Source organism: Lathamus discolor, chromosome 6 (genome assembly GCF_037157495.1).
Source record: "Lathamus discolor isolate bLatDis1 chromosome 6, bLatDis1.hap1, whole genome shotgun sequence".
Taxonomy (NCBI): domain Eukaryota; kingdom Metazoa; phylum Chordata; class Aves; order Psittaciformes; family Psittacidae; genus Lathamus; species Lathamus discolor.
In genome coordinates this window covers 19,354,797-19,374,978 of record NC_088889.1, presented here as the reverse complement: position 1 = coordinate 19,374,978, position 20,182 = coordinate 19,354,797, and the positions used below count along the sequence as shown (strand labels likewise).

The window sequence follows — 20,182 nt, the reverse complement described above, 5'->3', positions numbered from 1 at the left end:
GGCTTCCCTGGTCACACACAGATTACTCAGCATCTCTTTGGAGGCAGCTCTTAGTTCAGCGATGCTTCAGACTGCTCTAAATATGGATGCTAGGCCAAATTCTCTTTTACTGGAAGTTTGATGTAGCTCCACCAGAACCAGTGGAATTGTGCCAGTATACACAAACAGAGAACTTGGCTTGCAGTGAGTTTCATGATAATTACAGGGGGAAAAAACATTTTCATCTGCTAGGCTGCCTTTGAATATGGTATGGTCTACATTCCTTTCAGAACAATGAGATTTGACTGTTTTTTACATCAGGAGTGTATACTTTGTTATGTACAGTACAGTCTTCCTTGAAAAAAGACTGAGAGAGAAAAAATAGAGCTAAATATTAAATATAATGCAACTCTTTTTCCAGGACAGGGGCAAGCCTAGTTGAGCTGATGCCATTAATAATTCTTTTTTCATACAAGGAATATCTTAATATAAAAAAAAATAGAATAATAGAATCATAGAATATTAAATAATTAAATGACATGTATTTTTATAGAAAAATGTATGAGGATTACATAACCCAGTATAAAGAGATGTTAAAGCAACAGCGTGAAAAGTATGCAGAAACTGCTCTTGCACAGAAGTATTACCAAAAAAAGAAAGAACTTGAAGAAATCCAAAACAGAGTATTGAAACAGTCTGCGAAATATAAAGTGAAAGAAGACACTTGCTTGGATATTCTGGGTAATACTATTATCAGTTCTTTTACAGTAGAGCCTATTGGTAGTGCATTGCATACTGAAAGTGCTGTATGGAAATCCTCTGATTAATTTTCCACAGTTAATAAAAAGACTTTTCTTTTGTTATGCCATTTTTAGGAAAAAAAGAATAATCTGTAGCAAACAGACTTTGAACAAGAGTTTAGAATATACATACTAATATTCCTTCCTCCAACCCTGAATGTAATGGGGAGAGGTTTGCCATTGAGCTTCTTGGAGTAAACAAGTCCTAAAATTACTTTAGAACTCGCTTCTCAAAATTTTAAATTCATTTTTTTTGGTTTTATTTTTTTAGTGGTGTTTTTAATGGCATTACTCTCTGTATACTGCTGTTTCTGTTATGTATATTAAGTGCTCCTGATCTATTAATTTATCTTGTATCTGTAAAGAAAATTATGTCAGTATATTAATGGTCTGAAATGAAATTTTATTTCTGCAGAACCTGTTCCTTTTAAATCCGTAAATGACTGGGCTTTACAGATGTATCCTTGATTTGTAGTGTTTATGCAGTTTACAGGGAAAAAAGTTTGTATTTACATTTTACAGTTTCATATTAGGAAGTAATTATATATTTATGTTTAGAGTGGCAGCATTAGCATTTCTCTGTGAGAAAATGGAAGGTGTAATAGTACTCTTCAGTGTAAGTTTATGGGATCATTCTGAGGAAAGAAAATAAGATTTCATTTAATGATATACCTGTCAAAATGCTTCATTAAGGAGGAGAAGCCTAATTGACATTAGATTTGTAGATTTTTCAGAGCTTTCTGCATTTCCAGCATTCACGCTTATGGCATCAAGGGGTCAGGGATCTGATAGTATTGCTTGCTTAAAAAAAATATCATGGCAGTTTATATTCCGTAACATGGAAGCGCTTCTTCGAGGCGAAAGACACAGGAAATATTAAAGCTTGCTGCAGTTGCTACACAAGAATCCATTGAACTACAAAAAGAAGCTGAGGAATTAGAAAGGAAAATCAATTATTTAAAAAAGGTAACTGTATTTTAATTTTATTTTGTATAAACACGTGTTATACATGTAGTTATATATTGCACAGTTATATTTTCTGAAACATAAAAAAGTAGTGTATTTTTAAGCACACATACCAACATGATGATTTCAGTCTTAGTTATTATGTTTCTATAAGATTTTCTTAACATGTGTTTTCTTAAACAAGAGGGGTCCGTGAAAGTAATGGCTCTTCAAGCTTGTTTTCTGTTGACCTCAGTTTACATCATAATTTCCATCAAGGCACTGTGTCATATTGACTTTCGTGCTAGCTCAAGAGCCAGGGAATACACTTCAAAATACAGCAGTGCCAATCCCTAGTGAGCCCCAGCACTCAAGCTTTCACAGGTCCTGCTGTTTTTTAAGTTTTTTTAGTAACCCCCTTTTTTCAAGAAGGGAAAAATGGATGACCCAGGGAATTACAGAGCAGTCAGTCTCCCCTCTGTGCTTATCAAAATGTTGGAGCAGATTCTCCTGGAAGGCATGCTAAGGCACATGAAAAACAAGGTGCTGGGTGACAGCCAGCATGGCTTCACTAAGGGCAAATCCTGCCTGACAAATTTGGTGGCCTTCTATGATGGGGCTATGGAACTGATGGGCGGGGTAGAGCAGTTGATGTCATCTACCTGGACTTGTGCAAAGCGTTCAACACTGTCCCACATGACATCCTTGTCTCTAAATTGGAGAGACATCAATTTGATAGGTGGACCACTCAGCGGATAAAGAAGTGGCTGGATGACCGCACGCAAAGAGTTGTGGTCAATGGCTCAATGTCTGGCTGGAGACCAGTAACGAGTGGTGTCCCTCGGGGATTAGTGTTGGGACTGGTCTTGTTCAACATCTTTGTCGCTGACATGGACAGTGACATTGAGTGCGCCCTCAGCAAGTTTGCCGATGACACCAAGCTGTGTGATTCGGTTGATACGCTAGAGGGAAGGGATGCCATCCAGAGGGACCTTGACACGCTTGTGAGGTGGGCTGATGCCAGCCTTATGAAGTTCAACCATGCCAAGTGCAAGGTCCTACACCTGGGTCAGAGCAATCCCAGGCACAGCTACAGGTTGGGCAGAGAAGAGATTCAGAGCAGCCCTGCGGAGAAGGACTTGGGGGTGTTGATTGATGAGAAAACGAACATGAGCCGGCTTCAGTGTGCGCTTGCAGCCCAGAAAGCCAATTGTATCCTGGGCTGCATCCAAAGGAGCGTGACCAGCAGGTCGAAGGAGGTGGTTCTGCCCCTCTACTCTGCTCTCGTGAGACCTCACCTGGAGTATTGTGTGCAGTTCTGGTGTCCTCAACGTGAAAAGGACATGGAACTGCTGGAACAAGTCCAGAGAAGGGCCACGAGGATGATCAGGGGACTGGAGCATCTCCCGTATGAAGATAGGCTGAGAAAGGTTCAGCCTGGAGAAGAGAAGGCTGCGTGGGGACCTCATAGCAGCCTTCCAGTATCTGAAGGGGGCCTACAGGGATGCTGGGGATGGACTGTTCATTAGGGACTGTAGTGATAAGACAAGGTGTAACGGGTTAAAGCTTAAACAGGGGAAGTTTAGATTGGATATAAGGAGGAAATTCTTTCCTGTTAGGATGGTGAGGCGCTGGAATGGGTTGCCCAGGGAAGTTGTGAATGCTCCATCCCTGGCGGTGTTCAAGGCCAGGTTGGACAGAGCCTTGGGTGGCATGGTTTAATGTGAAGTGTGCCTGGCCATGGCAGGGGGGTTGGAATGAGATGATGTTAAGGTCCTTTCCAACCCTAACTATTCTATGATTCTATGATTCTATGCTTTACAGTAAGGATCATGTAAATTTCTTCCGTTTTTCCCCCAAGTAAATGTGTGGGTTAAAAGTACCCCAAGGTAAAACTGGCAGATTTTAGACAGGAGATCACTACAGTTCCACTGACTAGGAAAGACACTGATTCGAAAAGGGATGGTGTTCCAAAAAAAAGAAGACTGTCAGGACAGCATTTTGAGCCACTCCTCTGCTAGGAGGTGAAAGGTCTCTCCTAAGCCTGAGTAGCCCAGTAGGCCAATTTTGTGAAGAGTTTGGTAAGTTTTACAGTATTGCATATGGACACTTTCACCTCTCTGGACCAGATGATCAAGGACTTCATTTACTGCTGTCTCAGCTGTGTCTATTTCAGCCAGCCTTGTGGTGATAGAAGCAGATCATGCGCAGGTGTTGTTTTCTATTTCTATTTTGTGATACTTTTTGACACTTATAGTTACAGACTAAAGTTCCTAATGTGGTATGTGCTGTATAAGCATACAGTAAGAAGGGATGTGGTTAATTGGTTTATAACTAAGAAGGAGACCATGTAAGGAGCTGCTTGTTCCGAATAGATACATAGAATCTGTGCTCAAAAACTTACGTGTTTATTCCAGTTGTTCCAACAAAAAATATTGCCTCTCTTTAACCTCAATCTGCTTATTTCCTCAGACCATCTTGGCTGCAAAATCTCTACTTCTGTGCACTGATTCATGAGGTTTAGAAAATATTTGCAGCATGTAGCTGTAACTTTTCAAGACTATTTTTATTTTTATTTGTTCTTTATCTTTTAAGACATTTGTAAAGACTACAGAAGATGAAAATAATTCCAAAATGATTGAAGGAAAAAATCAGAAAAGTCTAGAGAAGCTAGAGACACTTAAAGAAAGGTACATTTACAAATTATTTTTTTATCTTGTTTTCATGCAGAGTACTATCTCAGCATTTACACAAAGACTGCCAGACAACACAAATTGTTGCTCAATAATGACTGGCAAGCTTCTCTAACCCTGGTCATGTGATTTGATTATGTAGTTTTACAAGTTTTCTGTATTTTGGGGTTAAGGTGGTGGTGAATTTGAAGTCTTGAAAGCTAAACGTATCTGGAAATGTTCAAAAGTATTTTGTAGAAACCTTTGCTCCTCAAAGCTGCTGCTGATATATCTATGTGGATAGTTATACAGGTTTTCAATACAACTGCAGTGACTGTGCAGTCAGAGGTAAAACACATTAATAAAAGCATATTTGGAGAAAAAAGTCAGGCTTGCACATATAATTTATCTTCCGCTCTGAACTATGTCTGAAGAAATGTAACTCTTAGTTCTTAAAAGAACTAAAAGAACTAAAATAGCTTTTTTGTTTAAAAAACCAAGCATGAGTGAAAGTTTCATAGAGAGTATTAATGGTGTAGTAAACTAGTCAGTGGTCATTTACAGCTGGGACTCACTTTAATTTGAGCTCCATTACAATGACTAAAAATCACGATCAGAACTGTCTTTCACTTATCTGTAGTCCATGTGAATGTTGAAGTATCATGGTTAGAAATGATGTTTTTAGACCAAAAACCATTTTAAACTGAACACATATCCAAAAGACTTTGTCCAAGTGATTTTGCATTTTGGTGTGCTTGAAAAAGAAACTTTTAGGGCTTTAAAAAGAGATTTAGTGGTGTATATCCAAAGAAATGTGTAATTTTAATAATTCCTAAGATCCTTTCCACAGAGGCATTTTAGGCCTCTAATATCTTCTTACAGACCTATGAATTACTATTTTTTTGTTTTGTTTTGTTTAAACTTTTGTTCTGTCTTCTTATATATGCTCTTTGTAATGGGCAAGACCTCAGAAATACAGGGAAGCAAGAAATCTGTTTAGTTTTAAGACTAGGTGAAAGAAGAGATGGGAATCACTCTCAATTTTCAAAGAAACTCACTTATGTTTAGTCTGCTGAAATCAAAATACCAATTAAAGACCTATTATAAAAGGCAGAGATCTATGTTCCGCACACGGAGGCGTAAGTAACAGTCAGGCTCTTCATGCAAAGGAATTCATAGGGTGCATTGCTAGACCTGCCATTGTACGTTTAACTCCATGTCATGGAGCTTTCACATGCTAGTACCTTCACCTGAAGTTGTGTCTTGATTGCATGCAAGTAGATCTTCCTGGTGCTCTTACTGAAGCAATAATTCCATGGCTTGAATCATGTTTATAAGATGTTGTAAACATTTTACAGTGTTCTCACTCACATTGCCTTTTAACCTCCATGTATGCGTTTATGTAATATAGCATATGATATTAGAACATAACCTGATTATTAATTAATATGCTTTTTCCTAGAGTAAATTTTAAAGCTTATTTATGTCAAATATATCTGCAACATCAAGACTTGTAGAAAATTGCATTAAAATTGTCATTAGAATCACTTTTTGGCATTAGTGTATTCTAAAAAAATCTTCACTAGAAAGCACAGAAGTGTCTGATTAAGTAGCTGGTGTTAAAAATAGGTGTACTATGAATCTGTGATTATAAACACTGAAAAAAAACACAAACAGAAAATGGTAAGATAATGAGTCATATGAACTAAAACATTTGCAGACTCAAGGCAATGTACAAAATTATAACAGCAGCACATGGGTACCAAAGGCAGTAGTCTCTTGTGGGCTGTTCTGCAGTAACCACAAGGTTACTCCTGAGCAAAGAGAGCTTTCTGAAGAAAAAAGAGATATCTTCATCTTCTGCCACAAAAGAAGAAGAAAAAAAGAGTTGTACTGTGAATCTCCATGAACTGATGCAGACCAGTGTGAAGAGAAACCAGCAGTATCGAGGGAAAGAACAAAGCAGAGCAATGAAAGAACTGAGCAGAACAATGTACAAATGAATACCCATGAAATGCTTTAGATGGCTGCAAGACAAGAAACCAACTTGCAAGTTAATTAATAACTGCTAGATGTTCTCCTTTAGACATGAGGATGGCAGTGGTACCTGATCTTTTAAAAGGCTTGGAACGTTTTAGTTTGGATCATTGCTGACTACAAAACACAGATTCCTCTTCTCATGCCAGTTGTTTCCTCTGATTAGTGGGCTTTCATAATTCACCAGTTAAGTATCATCGTTAAAATCTCCAAATTGAGAGTTCTCATCAATCAACATATAGGAGTCAACTTTTATGAAGCCTGGGTCTTGATTTCTCAATTAGAGATTGTATTTATTACATAGAAAGGCTGACACCTTGAACTGTGTTTTGGCATATATTGTGCTTATTTTCTCTGCTTTTGTAAATATTTGAGAGACCTTTAATGCCATTATTCCGTAATTCTGTTAGGCTTTTCTCTTCCCCTCTTTCCCGCCACCCCTTCTCCCCCCCCCCCATATGATTATGTGTTAATTCCACCTCTGAATACCTAAAATATCTTGTATTCCAAATGAGACATTTTTGCTAAAACTTGTAAGGATATTCCATGTCAGATTGTTGCACTTCTTTCAGGATCTTTGCATTACAAGTAATTAGCTTTTACTGATAAAAAAAAAAACTTTGTAATATAGTCTTGGAAAAATACTTAACAAAGATCTTTTTTGACCTCTACATGTAAACATATGTGAAGAGTGAACCCTGTGCTGACCACAGCCTCATAGGCAATTATTAGTTACTAGTTATGGCAGCTAGTACTTAAAATAAGTCCTGCTTCCCAGAGGACTTGCTGGCAAGTGCCTGATGAGAATACTGAACATGGCTTCAGTAGGGAGTCCTGGTAAATACCACAGGAACAACTGTGATTCTTCAGATGTATAATTAAATACACTTGATTCCTATAGTGAATATGAAGATGTAAATCTTTGGGCTTCATTATGCTATGAAGAAGAAACTGCTGCTAAGAAAATGGGATTTTATTTTGATTTAGGAATATATGGGGTTTTTTCTTTGCACTTTAGTAAAAAAGATGTTATCTATTTTGCAGTAGGTTTCAAGATAAAGATTTCTTATCTACTCAGATGTCTAGTAACAATGAAGTAACAAAGAAGACAAATTATCTGTCACTGCAGTTTGGACTGTTTTGAGTTTCAGTATGCAGTTTGATTTTCCTTTCAGTGTCAGAGAAGATGCATGTGGGGTTTTCTTGATAGTGTTTTTGGGGAAGAAAGGGAGCAGATATATTGGATACGCATAAAGTTTGACTGCAGGCTTTTTTGGAAGGTTTTCTTACTTAAAAAATACATGTCTTAAAAGCTTCTAAGTCCTGTTTGTAACTCTGCCATCAATACATTCTTCTGAATAGATGTGCATTGCAAAGGAAAGTTTTGTTTCAGGGAGACTTGCCTGCTAGAATTTACAGAAGCACATGGAAACTGACTCTGGGCACTTTTATAAACCCCATTTGGCATCCTGAATTGAGTAAAAAAATCAGTTTATTGCAATCTTAACTCTGCAGCAGCAGCCTTGTTCAATTCATTAATAAATGAAGATTGTGGTAAAGTGGACAAACAAGCTGTTTTGAAAACAATAAAGCAGTTTTAGTGGGGTTCTGTGTTTAGCTCTGTTTTCATTTCTCTCTGTTTTTGTGCTCTCTGCGTCTGAATTTAAAGATATATCAGCCATATATACATGTTATTTCCCCTAGTATTCATTCTTGACACAGGTAGTGTCTATAATTACTGTAACTGAAGAAACTACAGACTTAAAAAACTGCTTTTATTATTTCTGCTTTGTTTTATTGATGTATTAGTGGTACATGGTTTATACAGTTTGTTAGGTCTCAGTCCAGCATTAGGTGTATGTATAACTTTACAGATGAAGATAGTCCTTTTCAGAGTTATCTGACTGAGATGTATTCGTGGGTTTATGTGCTCACAGTTGTGCATGTATATTAGTTTAATATGTTTTTAGGTCCATATATATTAACCAGTGTTTCTAGTTTTGGCATTTTTATAGTACTGTTGCTAATTTGGCTCCACACTACCTTATAAAGTGCATCATACGTTTTATCTTATTTATGGAAAATCTCAGTAAGAACAAAAAGACATGACTCAATTGTTCATTTGTTCTAAATAGCATTGTTTAGTCAGCTATAAACCAGATGTTGTAGCTAGAAGCATAGAGGCACAAAGCAGGAATGCCAGAGAGAAAATAAAGTAGAACTCATTATTTTTAGAAATGGCAAATGTTCCTGTGCCAAATAGCCACTTTACCCCTCATTGTTCTGCTAACCTTTGTTTTTCTACCCTGCAAAAGGCTGTTTACCCCACACAGATAATTACCCCACAAGTGAAAACACTGCATTTTTTTCTGTGTAGTGCGAATATTCCAGGCAATCTCAGAGAGAGTAAAATTGGTTTAAAATGCAAAAATGTGATTTTAGAACTACAATAAAGAAGTACTTGATGAAAGCGTAAAATCCCAAACTACTAATACTTTTCTTTGATACCCACAAAATCTAAGTCAGCAATGTTTTTGCGATTGGTTTATTGCTACTTTTCTTCTTCTTTCAGTGATATTCTCTGTCTGATAGTATTTAAAGAAAACTTCATCTTTTTATCAGCTGTTGGAGCTGCAAGAGATGTAACCTCCCTGGTAGCATGCATCTCCCTTGAAAACTCCACTTATTTGAAGCCGTTATCTTTTATGATTTCCTTTCTTTCGCAACTATTAACTTTCTTTTTTTTTTTTTAATTAGGATATTCGAAGACAGGGAACATCCATCTTTGCAAAATGAGAAACATCAACTGTATAAACCATTACATGTCCCATGCATTCCTCGGAAACTAGTGCAGTCTGTACAGAGCATTAGATTCTCAATGCAGCGAACAGAAAGAGGTGCAGTGTGTTTAATGACCTTTCTGTGAATGATTTGGTATTATTTTTGTATAAATAAATGGAAACCATGATAACATACTTTATGAATGGCTCCTACTATGACAGCTGAAGCCAGACTTCCAATGGAAATTCTGTATTTACCATTCTTTCTGTTCTGAAAATCCTGTGTCTGATTCCTCTCTTCCTGTGCAAGGAGTAAAATAACATTACAGATATGCTTGATGCATAGTGTCAGAAAAATCTGAAACATGCCTTTAGCATTGTTTGCGTAAATACAGTAAATATTAATTAAGAATTATTTGCAGTAAATTGATGCTTTCATATTTTGTGATAATTTTCTTTTGGCTCTCAATTAACAGGAAAATGTGTAAGCTTTATTCCCAAATTCAGTTTAACAATGTCATGCTTTGGAAACTTAATCCTATTGACAATATTAAGTAATAGTTGTTAATTTAGGGAGAGAAGAAAAAGAAAAACCTATGGAACTTTCAGTGGCTACTAGCAGTTCCTCCAGCCTTGCAGAAAATTCATCACAGGTATGCTGCTTTCCCACTGGTAATAACATGAGATTATATAATCTGTTATAGCGCTGTTATATTTTACATTAAATTTATTAACACTGCAACCACAATGATAATCTTGGCAATCTGCTATTACCTGGTTTTGTAATAAAAGTATTTCTTTGTGTCTTTTCATTCTGAAAATACATATGTTCTTACAAAGTGCAACTGGTAGTCATAGTAAGCATTCTAATGTCAACCTTGAGGTGACCCCTCTATCCAATTAATTTTGTATGATAGTTTTTAAAGTTTAAATAGCCTTTGTAGATTCACTTTGTTGTATGTAGCAAATTTTTGGAATTCTAAAGGAGGAGCATAATCTTTTATTAATGATTAATCATCAGCCATCTATAATGAAGATTTCATAAAGGATTAAATGTGCAGGATGCTATATGCAGGAATGCCTACAGTTAACAACTCAGTTCTGAGGTTTAAGCAGAAACAAAAGTCTGGACCAAGGGAAATGAAGCCATGAGCAGCATTGCTTTATACACTTGAGGAGTCTACAACTATATTTTCCATCTCTCACTCATAAACAAATAGTTCCTATAGTACTTTTTTGAACAGGTGCAGCGTATTGCAGCTTAATGTCTTAAATATACAAACACAATAAAGCAATCTGCAAACAAGTTGGAGGAACAGCTTGCATAATTATGAAACCACTAATAATATCCATTTAAGTGCAGGAACATTCATAGGATTGTTATAATATAAAGGAGTACTCAGGTAAGGTAAGGCCATAGGAGATAAAAGAAATAGTTTGCAACTGTGTTTGCTGTGCAGAACCTTGGGGAAGTTTCTACACCAAAACCTTTCTTTTTAAGGCACATCTCACTGGATTGATTTAAAACCAAATTTTGATGAACAACAAAAATCAAGTAAAAAAATTAACAGAACCAGTTGTGATTTTCTTAAGATTTTCAGGATTAACTGAAAGATGAAGTAAATAAATCACTAAATAGTTTAAAGTGGAGTCTGTGGTAGAAGAAGCAGCCGTCTTAAGATAAAACAACATGAAGGGCAATGGCTAGACTGAGTGGAACAAGACAGAAGAAATTTCAAGCAATTCTGATTTGTGACTGGCTGAGGGAATTGGACATGATGAGGATGATGGAAGGGCTGTTGCCAGGGTAATCCAGAGATGAGGATGGGAATCTGGGAACTAGAATTGCACTTAGAGAATAGTGGGAAGCAGTAAGTCAAGGTTAAGGGAACTTCAAGAAAGGGTGATGGCAAGAAGGAAAAGGAGATGGGGTCTGAGAAAAAATAAAAAGCTTAGAAGGAGGAGGGTTGCAATGCTTCAGAAAAGGTGTTCTGTAAACTACAGGATTTGAGTAGCAGACAGATTCTTCATAACCAGCCCTTTTGTCCTCCACCCTGTATTGAATTAAATTTGATAAATTTTGCAAATTAAAATAAACCAGAACTAGCAGCTCCTGTGAAATAATGTGTTATCTGATGCTGAGGCATAGATTCCTAGTGCCACTCTCCTCAAGGCACAAATGCATGCCTCACATAAGAGTTAGGTCTTCTGATCTGATGAAAATCTGTGAGGCAGGAGCATTTCCTTGTTTTTTGCAGTTTTTCAGTCCATACAGGAGACACATTCACTGATGTGCACACTCACTTTGGCCTTCAGAGGTGGAGCCGGGCCTTGCTTCAGCCTTTTCTGTGTTGTCAAGCAGGAGCAAACTAGCTGCAGTAGTACAAAACCTGGATAAAGTGTGTGAATTATGTACTGTTATTTGCGTGACAGAACAGTTAATTATTCACATCTAGTTATCAGTGCTGTGAATGAGACTTTATAAAAATCAGAGAAGTGGGTTTGGGTATCATGCTGTTAAAATGAAGGTAAAGCAAAGATAGGCAGAAAGTTTTTATATTGACTGACCCCGAAACTGTGGTTAAAAGAAGGGATTTCCATAGTTTAAAGAGAAATCAAGAGTGATGTTGTTGAAGTGACAATTTCATATGCTGCCTCATTTGAATTTTTTACTATGTTTTAGATGGTTACTGATACTGCAGGCACTAATAAGCCACAAATTGCCCAAGTTCCTGTGATAGCAAGCTCACAAAACCAAATGCAATTCAGGTAACTTTGCTTTAATAAAGTAGTTTTGATTCTTGAGTTTATGGAAATAATCCATATTTAGTCAAACATTAATTTTTGTGTTTTAGACTGGCAGTTCCCCCAAAGCAGATGACTTCCAGTCAACAGTTTGAGAGTGAAAATGCAGTAATAGGTAAAGTTATCATTTGATAGGTTGTGCTGTTACTGTATGCTGGATCATGTAACTATAAAAGAGAAAAATCTAGGGGACAAATTTTCATTCTGGTATTAAGTGGGCCACCATTTCTATTCCTCTTCCACCTTGCTTATTTAGTTCAAACTTGGAGTATAGCAGATAGGCAGTGTCCTAAAAATAGAGATCTAACTGCTCAGTAATGTGGGATTCATTCTTTGTTGACCATTCCTAATGAAAGGAACTTTCCCGCATCTCTTGTAAATCCACTCTCTAGTCTCGAATTACTTGTGTAAAATGAAATCCAGTCTGAAAATCTGCCCATAAGGCATGAGAAAATGCAAAGAAAAGGGATATAATAAACTCAGTAATGTAGGAATCTTAAAGCATCAGATTAAGATTATTAAAGATTAAAATTAACTTGAGAAATAAATACAGAATGCTTACAGGAACAAACCAGGGAACCAGGGTAGTTACAAATACATCTATATTTTCTGAAATCACAAGGCACTGAGCTTCATTTTAAATATATTTTTTTTCTGGTTATAATGCCAATTTAGATGCAGATCAGAAATCAGGCTTTTTTTTTCTATATCTTAGTAATAGGGTCCTAAGCGTATGTCCTGAAACACAGGTTCTTAACCCACAGTGCCTGAAATGTTGCACAGTCTGAAGCTTAGAGCAGAAAGTCTGATACTCTTTTCTTATCCTGGTTTTGCCCAGTTTTTTAAGATACATGTCATCAGTGTCATGTAGATGTGCTTTTCATATTGTTTCCACCTGATTTCCATTGTCTGGTTTTAACACTCACAGAGGGCAATAGCTGGATTAGATAAACATAGTGCTCTCAGGGAACAATAGCTAGGTTTGAAGAACATACCAAACCATATGAAGCAGCTAAGCATGCTTTAATGATAGTGAGTAAGTGGCAGAACAAGAGGTAACTGTTAAGGACGTAGCTGTAAGGTGGGTTATTATGAAAACTACAGTCATAACACTTCCTTACCAGTAGCAATGCCAAGTTAGAGATCCTTTCTCAAGGATTCTTTCCCAGAACATAATTTTTATTTATCCATTTAAAATGCTGTTATTACAAGCAGTGCTGATTTTTGTATAGCAAGCCAAGAGGCCAAATGTGGTGAAGAAGCAGAAGATGAACCAAAGGATTATTCTTATAGACCTCAAGTAAGCAAAGCATTACTTATGTCATAAGTAATTATTTTATGTAGAATAGTCAAAGTATCTTGACATATTTGAATCTATTTTCAAGAGGTATGTCTCAGAAATTGGCAAGGTGACTCATTCTAAAGCACCCAGCAGGTGAGAAGTCAGTGCCTTCTGATTGCTAATATAGGAGTCATTGCTCTTGATCATGTTGGTGTTCTGTGGAGTTTTATGCTACCTTAACAACAGACTATTTAGGATTACTATCTTATGCACATTGTAATTTTTCTATAAATTGGTGTACATGTTTTTTTTCTCAGTGTGAGCTGATAAAAGATTAAAAAAAAAATTGCATTTGAAACTCATTTCTGTCATGAAAATATACTAAAAAGGCTCTGTGCTGGCTACAGAACCTGTATGGCTCCATTGGCACTGCTTTTACAAGCTGTGCCTGAATGTGAGATCAAGCTCACCATACCATATTATTGAAGCCAGTTGTCTGTACAGCTTGCACATGTAGGTGGTATCAAGATGTGGTTTAACACGTGCCAGCAGTTAAGCACCACACAGCCACTTTCTCACTCCCCCTGCAGTGAGAGAGGGAAGAGAATCAGAAGTATCAAAGTGCAAAATGTTGTCCGTTGAGATAAATAGAGTCTAATAGGTATAGCAAAAGCTGTGCATGCTAGCAAAACAAAATAAGGAATTCATTCGCTACCTCCCATCTACAGGAGGTTATTTAGCCATTTCCAGGAATGTAGGGCTTCATCAGATGTAATGGGTACATGGGAAAAGAGATGGTATAACTACAAGCATCCCCCATTTCCTCCTTCTTCCCTGCAGCTTTATTGCTGAACACAACATCATATGGTGTGCAGTACGCCTTAGGTCAGTTGGGGTCAGCTGTCCCAGTTGTGTCCCTTCCCAATTTCTTTAGCACCCTCAGCCTAATCACTGGTGGGGCAGCATGAGAAGCAGAAAAGGCTTTGACATTGTGTGAGCACTGTTCAGCAATAACTAAAACATCCCTGTATTACCCATGCTGGTTTCACCACAAATCCAGTATAGCATCATACAAACTATGAACTCTCTGCCAAAACCTGTACACAAGATCAAGTTTGAGGTACTTGTCATCTTCTGGTTGACTCACTGACGGCTGACGACTGCAGGCAGCTGAATGAAGAAGAGTGTCTTTAAAACAATAATGAGTCTGGTGGAAATTGTTCCACAGAATCCACGTGCGTATTTTCATTTAACATTTTCTGAGGAAGAGGAAATACCTCAGTCAGCTGAAATATAGTTTGATGGTGATGATCCTTTGTTCACTAGGGAGTCTTAAGAGGGTTCCAGTATGACTTTTAAACAATATGCTAAGACATACTTTAGAGTTAAATAGTTATTCAAAATCAGTGCTTTTAGTCAGTTCACAAGTTTTGGGTTTTTTTTTTTGATGAAGATTTTCATATATAATTTCATTCACAAGAAGTCAATTTTAAATTAGATAAATTCAGGTTACAGTTTAAAATACAATGAATATGTAATTGTGAGCATTTTATTAACATGCTTTAATTTTTCCTGAGAATAAAAATAACTAACCCTAAAATACATAATGGATATATTTATAGGTAAATGAACTAATGATATTTTGGGAAATTTCGTATGCCGTAAACATTATTGTATATTCCTTTTTAATAGGGCATAAACACAAATTTGAAGTCAAATGAAGATAATCCCGACACAGCAGAAGAAAGTTCACAACATTTTTTAGCAGCACCTGAAACATCTGAGTTTGTTGGAACACCTGACTCACAGGGGAAGAAAACCCAGTTCTCTAAGCCACCTTCATTTGACTTGTATGAGTTCAGCTTTTATTCTGATTTTGAGCAAAGTGATATTTATTGTATAAGCATTTCTGCTTTTGATTCTATAGAAAGACTTTTCTAGAAAGCTCTTCTGAAAATACTCTTCTTTTTTTTCCCCCCTGAGTTATGCTAGGTAATTTATTACTTTTTCTTCTGACAATACCATTTCCACTTGAGGCTGTTTTGAAAGAGTGAGACTCTGCTTAGAAATACAGAGACACAGATTTTTTGTAGCTCCTTTGTTAAAATTGTTCTCTTTTCCTGCAGTAGTATTTGTTACACCAATTTCTATCTTTAAACAGGGTTTTTTAGTAAAAGGATCGGGAATTGGTAAGCACACCACTTCACTTTGCTTTAAAGAGTTTTATTAACCATTCTGTGTTGCAAGAAGCAGTTATCAATGGAAGCTATAGGAATCTAAAAAAGTGACAAAACAGAACAAGAAAAAATAAACTAAAAAAGCCGTCTTTGCTACTTTTAAAAACTATTAGTGTATTTTCTTCCTTTCTCTCTTCACAGCATTCACAATTTAGGTTCTGAAGAAGGAACATCTAAATCTCCTGCCTTCTTTTCTCTCATGAACTTTACTCAGAAGTCACCTGGCTTTAATTTGTTTGATTCTTCTGTGTTTGGGGCAGAAAATTCATCTGATGAGGTAAAAATGAGTACTTGAGAATATTAAATTTTCACAAAGCAAAATCTGCTAAGTAAACAACATTGACAGTGAATGAGGTTTTTCATACTGGTTATCTTTATAGCAAATAATTTTTTTTACTAGCTTGCTTATTTTTTACATTTGATATCATTTGAAAATGCTTGTCTACTTTCCTGGGGATCCCCCTGTGATGACTTCTGATCAAATGTAAATCTTTCCCATATGGGCAAGATTGGATCTTATGCAAATATACTTTTGACTAGATGCACAAAATGCATCTGGTTCAGTGTTACAATGCAAAACTTTAGGTATCCTAGCAGAAATCACAACACACATGCCTATTGTGTGTGGTTTTGTCTTGCTGAAATGCGGAATCAGGCATTTACAAATTTATTCCCTCCTTTTCCCCTATTTTTCACAAAATGTAGGATACTGAGAAAAAGAAGAAATGACAATCTATTAGGGTACTGAAGAGCAAATATGGATTAGCTATACTTAAATGGAGGAGATAAGTAGACAGTGAACTGGAACGGGAAGTAGAATCCAGGTCTTTTTCTTTGCAAGTTCCCTAGCTACAGTGCATAGTGTGGTTGTTAAGTAGCACTGCTGGCAATGTAGATTCAAGCCTCATTATGCAAATAAAGCATTTGAACCCAAGTATCTCCTATTTCAGTGGGTGTGCTCAGTCTTGAGGTTACTAGATAAAAGCTAGAGGAAGGAAGAGTGAAAGTGCTGTTTTATTTTGTGTTTGGCAAGATAGGTGTTGTTGATGTCTTCTATCATCAGCTCTATGTAGGAGAGAAAACACTGGTGAGCAGCTTGTGAATTGTTTAGGAATGAGGTTAGGTATGAAGTCACCTCGTGCTGTAAGAACCCATGTTTCTGCTCAGTGGCAGAAACCAGGAATTTACCGACCTGTAGCAGTTATGTGGGATTCTTTGAAGTTAAGTGGGAGTTTTGAAGGAATTAAGTATCTATTATAAATCTAGTTGAAGAACTCAAGAGGGATGAATGGTTATTTTTCTACTCTTTCTGGCAATATCAGGTTCTACTCACTAGGCATTAATTAGGTTGTTGCTTAGGTTTCTGAAATGTTACAGAATTAAATAATTTTGAATCTTTATGGTTTAAAAACCAGCAGTAAGCTAGATCAGATATTGGTCTGTTCTCAATCTGATGATTTCCAGAAGAATGGAGGGAGTGTGTTTGCAGATGTAAGCAAACATCATGAAAACTATCTCTTCAAACTTTACTGTTGGATATATACCTTTAAATGCAGATTTTGTGAAGGCTGCTAGCATTCACTGGGACAGTATCTTTCTCATGGAAGTCAAACGAACTTGCTATATATGTATTAGAGCTTATCTTTTTTCTTTCTCATTTGTTAAATACAATGGCTTTTTATATTTCAGACAGAAGAAGGTTATTCTGTGGGAAACTTGAACCCTCTGTCCCCACAAAAAGATATTGGTAAGTCTGAAACTCAGAGGTGAAGCTGGCTTCTGCTTATGTGACTGACAAGCTTGTGATCCTGCTTAATGGGGCACCTTTGGTTGTCTAAAAGGCTGTTCGGTTGTGATACTATAGTTCAGTGGTTTACTGGGTTTGTTTGTGCTTTGACTAGCTTAAATCTTTCCCTGCCTGTTTGGCTTCAAATGTATGAGATGTCATGCACAAAAGAGGTATGAGAAAGAAAGAAATAGGGATAGTGTTCGGTGTATTTGAAGCAAACTGAGAAGGCCTGCAATGGAGAAGATATATTTAAATGTCAAAGCTTTTTCACTGATTAGAAGAACTCTTTTTTTAATGTAAAAAGCTACTGTACTTGGTAAATAGTTTTTTAACTTAAGGCTTACAGCTTAGTGTTGGAAGGAGTTCATATGTTGGTTTTTTTTCCTCCCTCAAATATAATAATTCCCATTCAAGTAGAGGAAATTTGATAATAAACTGACTTGCATCAGTTTCAACTGTTGGAGGTACACAGTGTAAAAATAGCAGAAGTTTAGGGAGAGGAGAATCAGACTTAATGAACAGTACCTTCCACTTATACTAAAGGAGCCCCACACATTTACACATTCTAGATGAAATCCTGGTTTTACTGAAATGAAAAGCCAGTTCTTTTTGTGTTATCAGTAGGATCAAACCTTACTATTGATAAAACTTCTTTTCTGAAGGGAACTGTGATCTACTATCTTTGACATGCTGCAAGTTCAAAGCTACTTTTTTTTTGAAGTGGCTGGATGTAAGGTTTTATGCATATATAACTCCTGTAGAGAAAAGGGTATCTTGTGTTTCTAAATATAGAAGTTAGGTGGTTTTCAGTCAGTAGCTTTGTTTCTCCAAGTATTTCAGAGGTTGATGGCATTGTTCTCTAGAGAATAAAGAATCTGCAAAAGCGTATTTGTTTACAAAGACCTTTCTTGTGTAGTATTCAAAATATTTCACCCTGTTTATCATCTAGGAGTGTTTTGTTGTTCTAAATCATTCAAGTACTTCACAGATAGTTCTATGTGGATTCTAATAATGCTCTCCAGGAAATATAATTTCTAGTGCAGAAATAAACACACAACTGCAAGCTGATACTCAGTGAGATGCTTGGAGTACAATATTGTTAAAGGAACATACTATGCTGAATGCAGTATTCTTTCAGTAAGATTTAATTTGCTAATAAATACAACATGTATTCCCATAGGAAGCTTGTTTGGGAAATCAGAAAGTGAGGAGGCATTTGCCTTCCCCTTCCCCTCAGAATCAACTTCTCATGCATTTGGAGATGGAAAAGATGACTTCAGTTTTCCATTTGCATTTGGACAGGATCAGAGATCATCACAGTCTCCTCCTGTGAAAGGTTTTCATTCTTCCTTACAAAATACAAAACCATTTACATTCTTCTGAATACCTTTGACTTCCTTTTAAATTCTTTTCCTACTTAGCCTTGACAAATGTTTTCAGTTTCTTAAGTTAAAGTACAAAGCATTTAATCTTCCCCTTTCATTTCACGCAAGACTACATTATTCCAATTGCTGCAAAAGCATGCGTATATTCATTAAGCACACTTGCTTTGAGATGCAGCCTTCATTTTTCTTATTTACTAGATATGTTGTTTTCATAAAATGTTATGATACACTTCTGTTAAATTGGCACTTACAGGTAGCAGAAATATCAGTTTACAGTGGTGTGTTAATTCAATATCGGAGGGAGAATCTAAACTTCTAGATAAGTACTTTCAGCCTCTGATATAAACTAAGTAACTTGTGTTAGAGTAACTGTTGATTGTAGTAAAATCTGAATTTGAGTTAAAGACTATGTTCTCAAATTAGCTGTTAGACACAGAATATTTCTAAAATTTTTGAAATAAACATTTCTGTTAATTTTGTGAAAGTGTTGTTGGTATTTCTTATTATCTGAACTGAAATAATGTTGCAGTTATAACACTTGCCATTTCAACTCCTTCTAACTTGGAACACTGACAGCAAGTTCCTTGCCCTCTATCTAGTATCTTTCAAAACAAAAGGTAGTTTTTACCAAGCTCCTAGATACTGTAGGACTATTTTTGTGCAGCCCAGCTGTCTGCTGAGACATGTGAAAGTTGGATTTTATTTGTTTTACTGGAAAGAGATTCTGTGAGTTTCCGTGAAGTGCTGCTGAGATCCAGCTAATAATAAGTGGGATTTGGTGGACTTCATGCTCTCCAAATGTGGGTTTCCATGTTAATCTATTTTAAACAGTTTTTCTAATCTACTGCACACTTTACAATCTGAAAAAACATTAGCTAGAGGCAAGTTTGAAAGCCAATCTACATTATTTGTGGTACACTACTGGCAAATACTCTGGCAGCATTTAGAAAGCTGAAAAGGATAAGTTTGCTCAGTTACTCCATAACTGAAGCTTCCTTTCCTGACTCCTGATGAATTCTGTCATCCATGCTCTGACATTACAGTCCAATAGTCAAGGCTTCTGGCTGAAGTGGGAGAAACCATAGAATCAGAGTGGCTTGTTTGGAAGGGACCTTAAAAATCCTCTAGTTTCAAACCATGGGGGCCTGTCCAACCTGGTCTTGAACCTTTTCAGGGATGGAGCATCCACAGCTTTTCTAGGCAGCCTGTGCCAGTGTCTCAGCATGGGGTCCTCCCTGTACAGGACCACAAGTCCTGCTGGGACCCTGCTCCAGCTTGGAGCAGGAGCCCCATGGGCTTCCCATGTGGTCACAGCTTCCTTTGGGCATCCTCCTGCTCACACATCCTGTGTGGGGTCCTCCCCAGGCTGCAGGTGGGTATCTGTGGACCTCCATGGGCTTCGGGGAGATGTCCTACCTCACCATGATCTCCATGGGCTGCAGGAGAATTTCTGCTCTGGTGCCTGGAGCAC

General features: G+C 36.9%; 1 protein-coding gene across 1 annotated transcript in view; it reads left to right on the top strand.

Moving 5' to 3' along the window:
* Positions 1 to 19,138, top strand: part of C6H14orf39 (chromosome 6 C14orf39 homolog) — a 34,876-nt gene extending 15,738 nt beyond the window's left edge. The window contains exons 7-19 of the mRNA XM_065685203.1: positions 533 to 720; positions 1,195 to 1,237; positions 1,625 to 1,745; positions 4,320 to 4,414; positions 9,191 to 9,330; positions 9,787 to 9,866; positions 11,897 to 11,982; positions 12,069 to 12,133; positions 13,251 to 13,318; positions 14,993 to 15,150; positions 15,679 to 15,814; positions 17,227 to 17,284; positions 18,507 to 19,138. Coding sequence (XP_065541275.1) covers positions 533 to 720; positions 1,195 to 1,237; positions 1,625 to 1,745; positions 4,320 to 4,414; positions 9,191 to 9,330; positions 9,787 to 9,866; positions 11,897 to 11,982; positions 12,069 to 12,133; positions 13,251 to 13,318; positions 14,993 to 15,150; positions 15,679 to 15,814; positions 17,227 to 17,284; positions 18,507 to 18,709 — 1,441 coding nt within the window. The 3' untranslated portion in view covers positions 18,710 to 19,138. The remainder of the gene's footprint in view (positions 1 to 532; positions 721 to 1,194; positions 1,238 to 1,624; positions 1,746 to 4,319; positions 4,415 to 9,190; positions 9,331 to 9,786; positions 9,867 to 11,896; positions 11,983 to 12,068; positions 12,134 to 13,250; positions 13,319 to 14,992; positions 15,151 to 15,678; positions 15,815 to 17,226; positions 17,285 to 18,506) is intronic.
* The last annotated feature ends 1,044 nt before the right edge of the window (positions 19,139 to 20,182 follow it).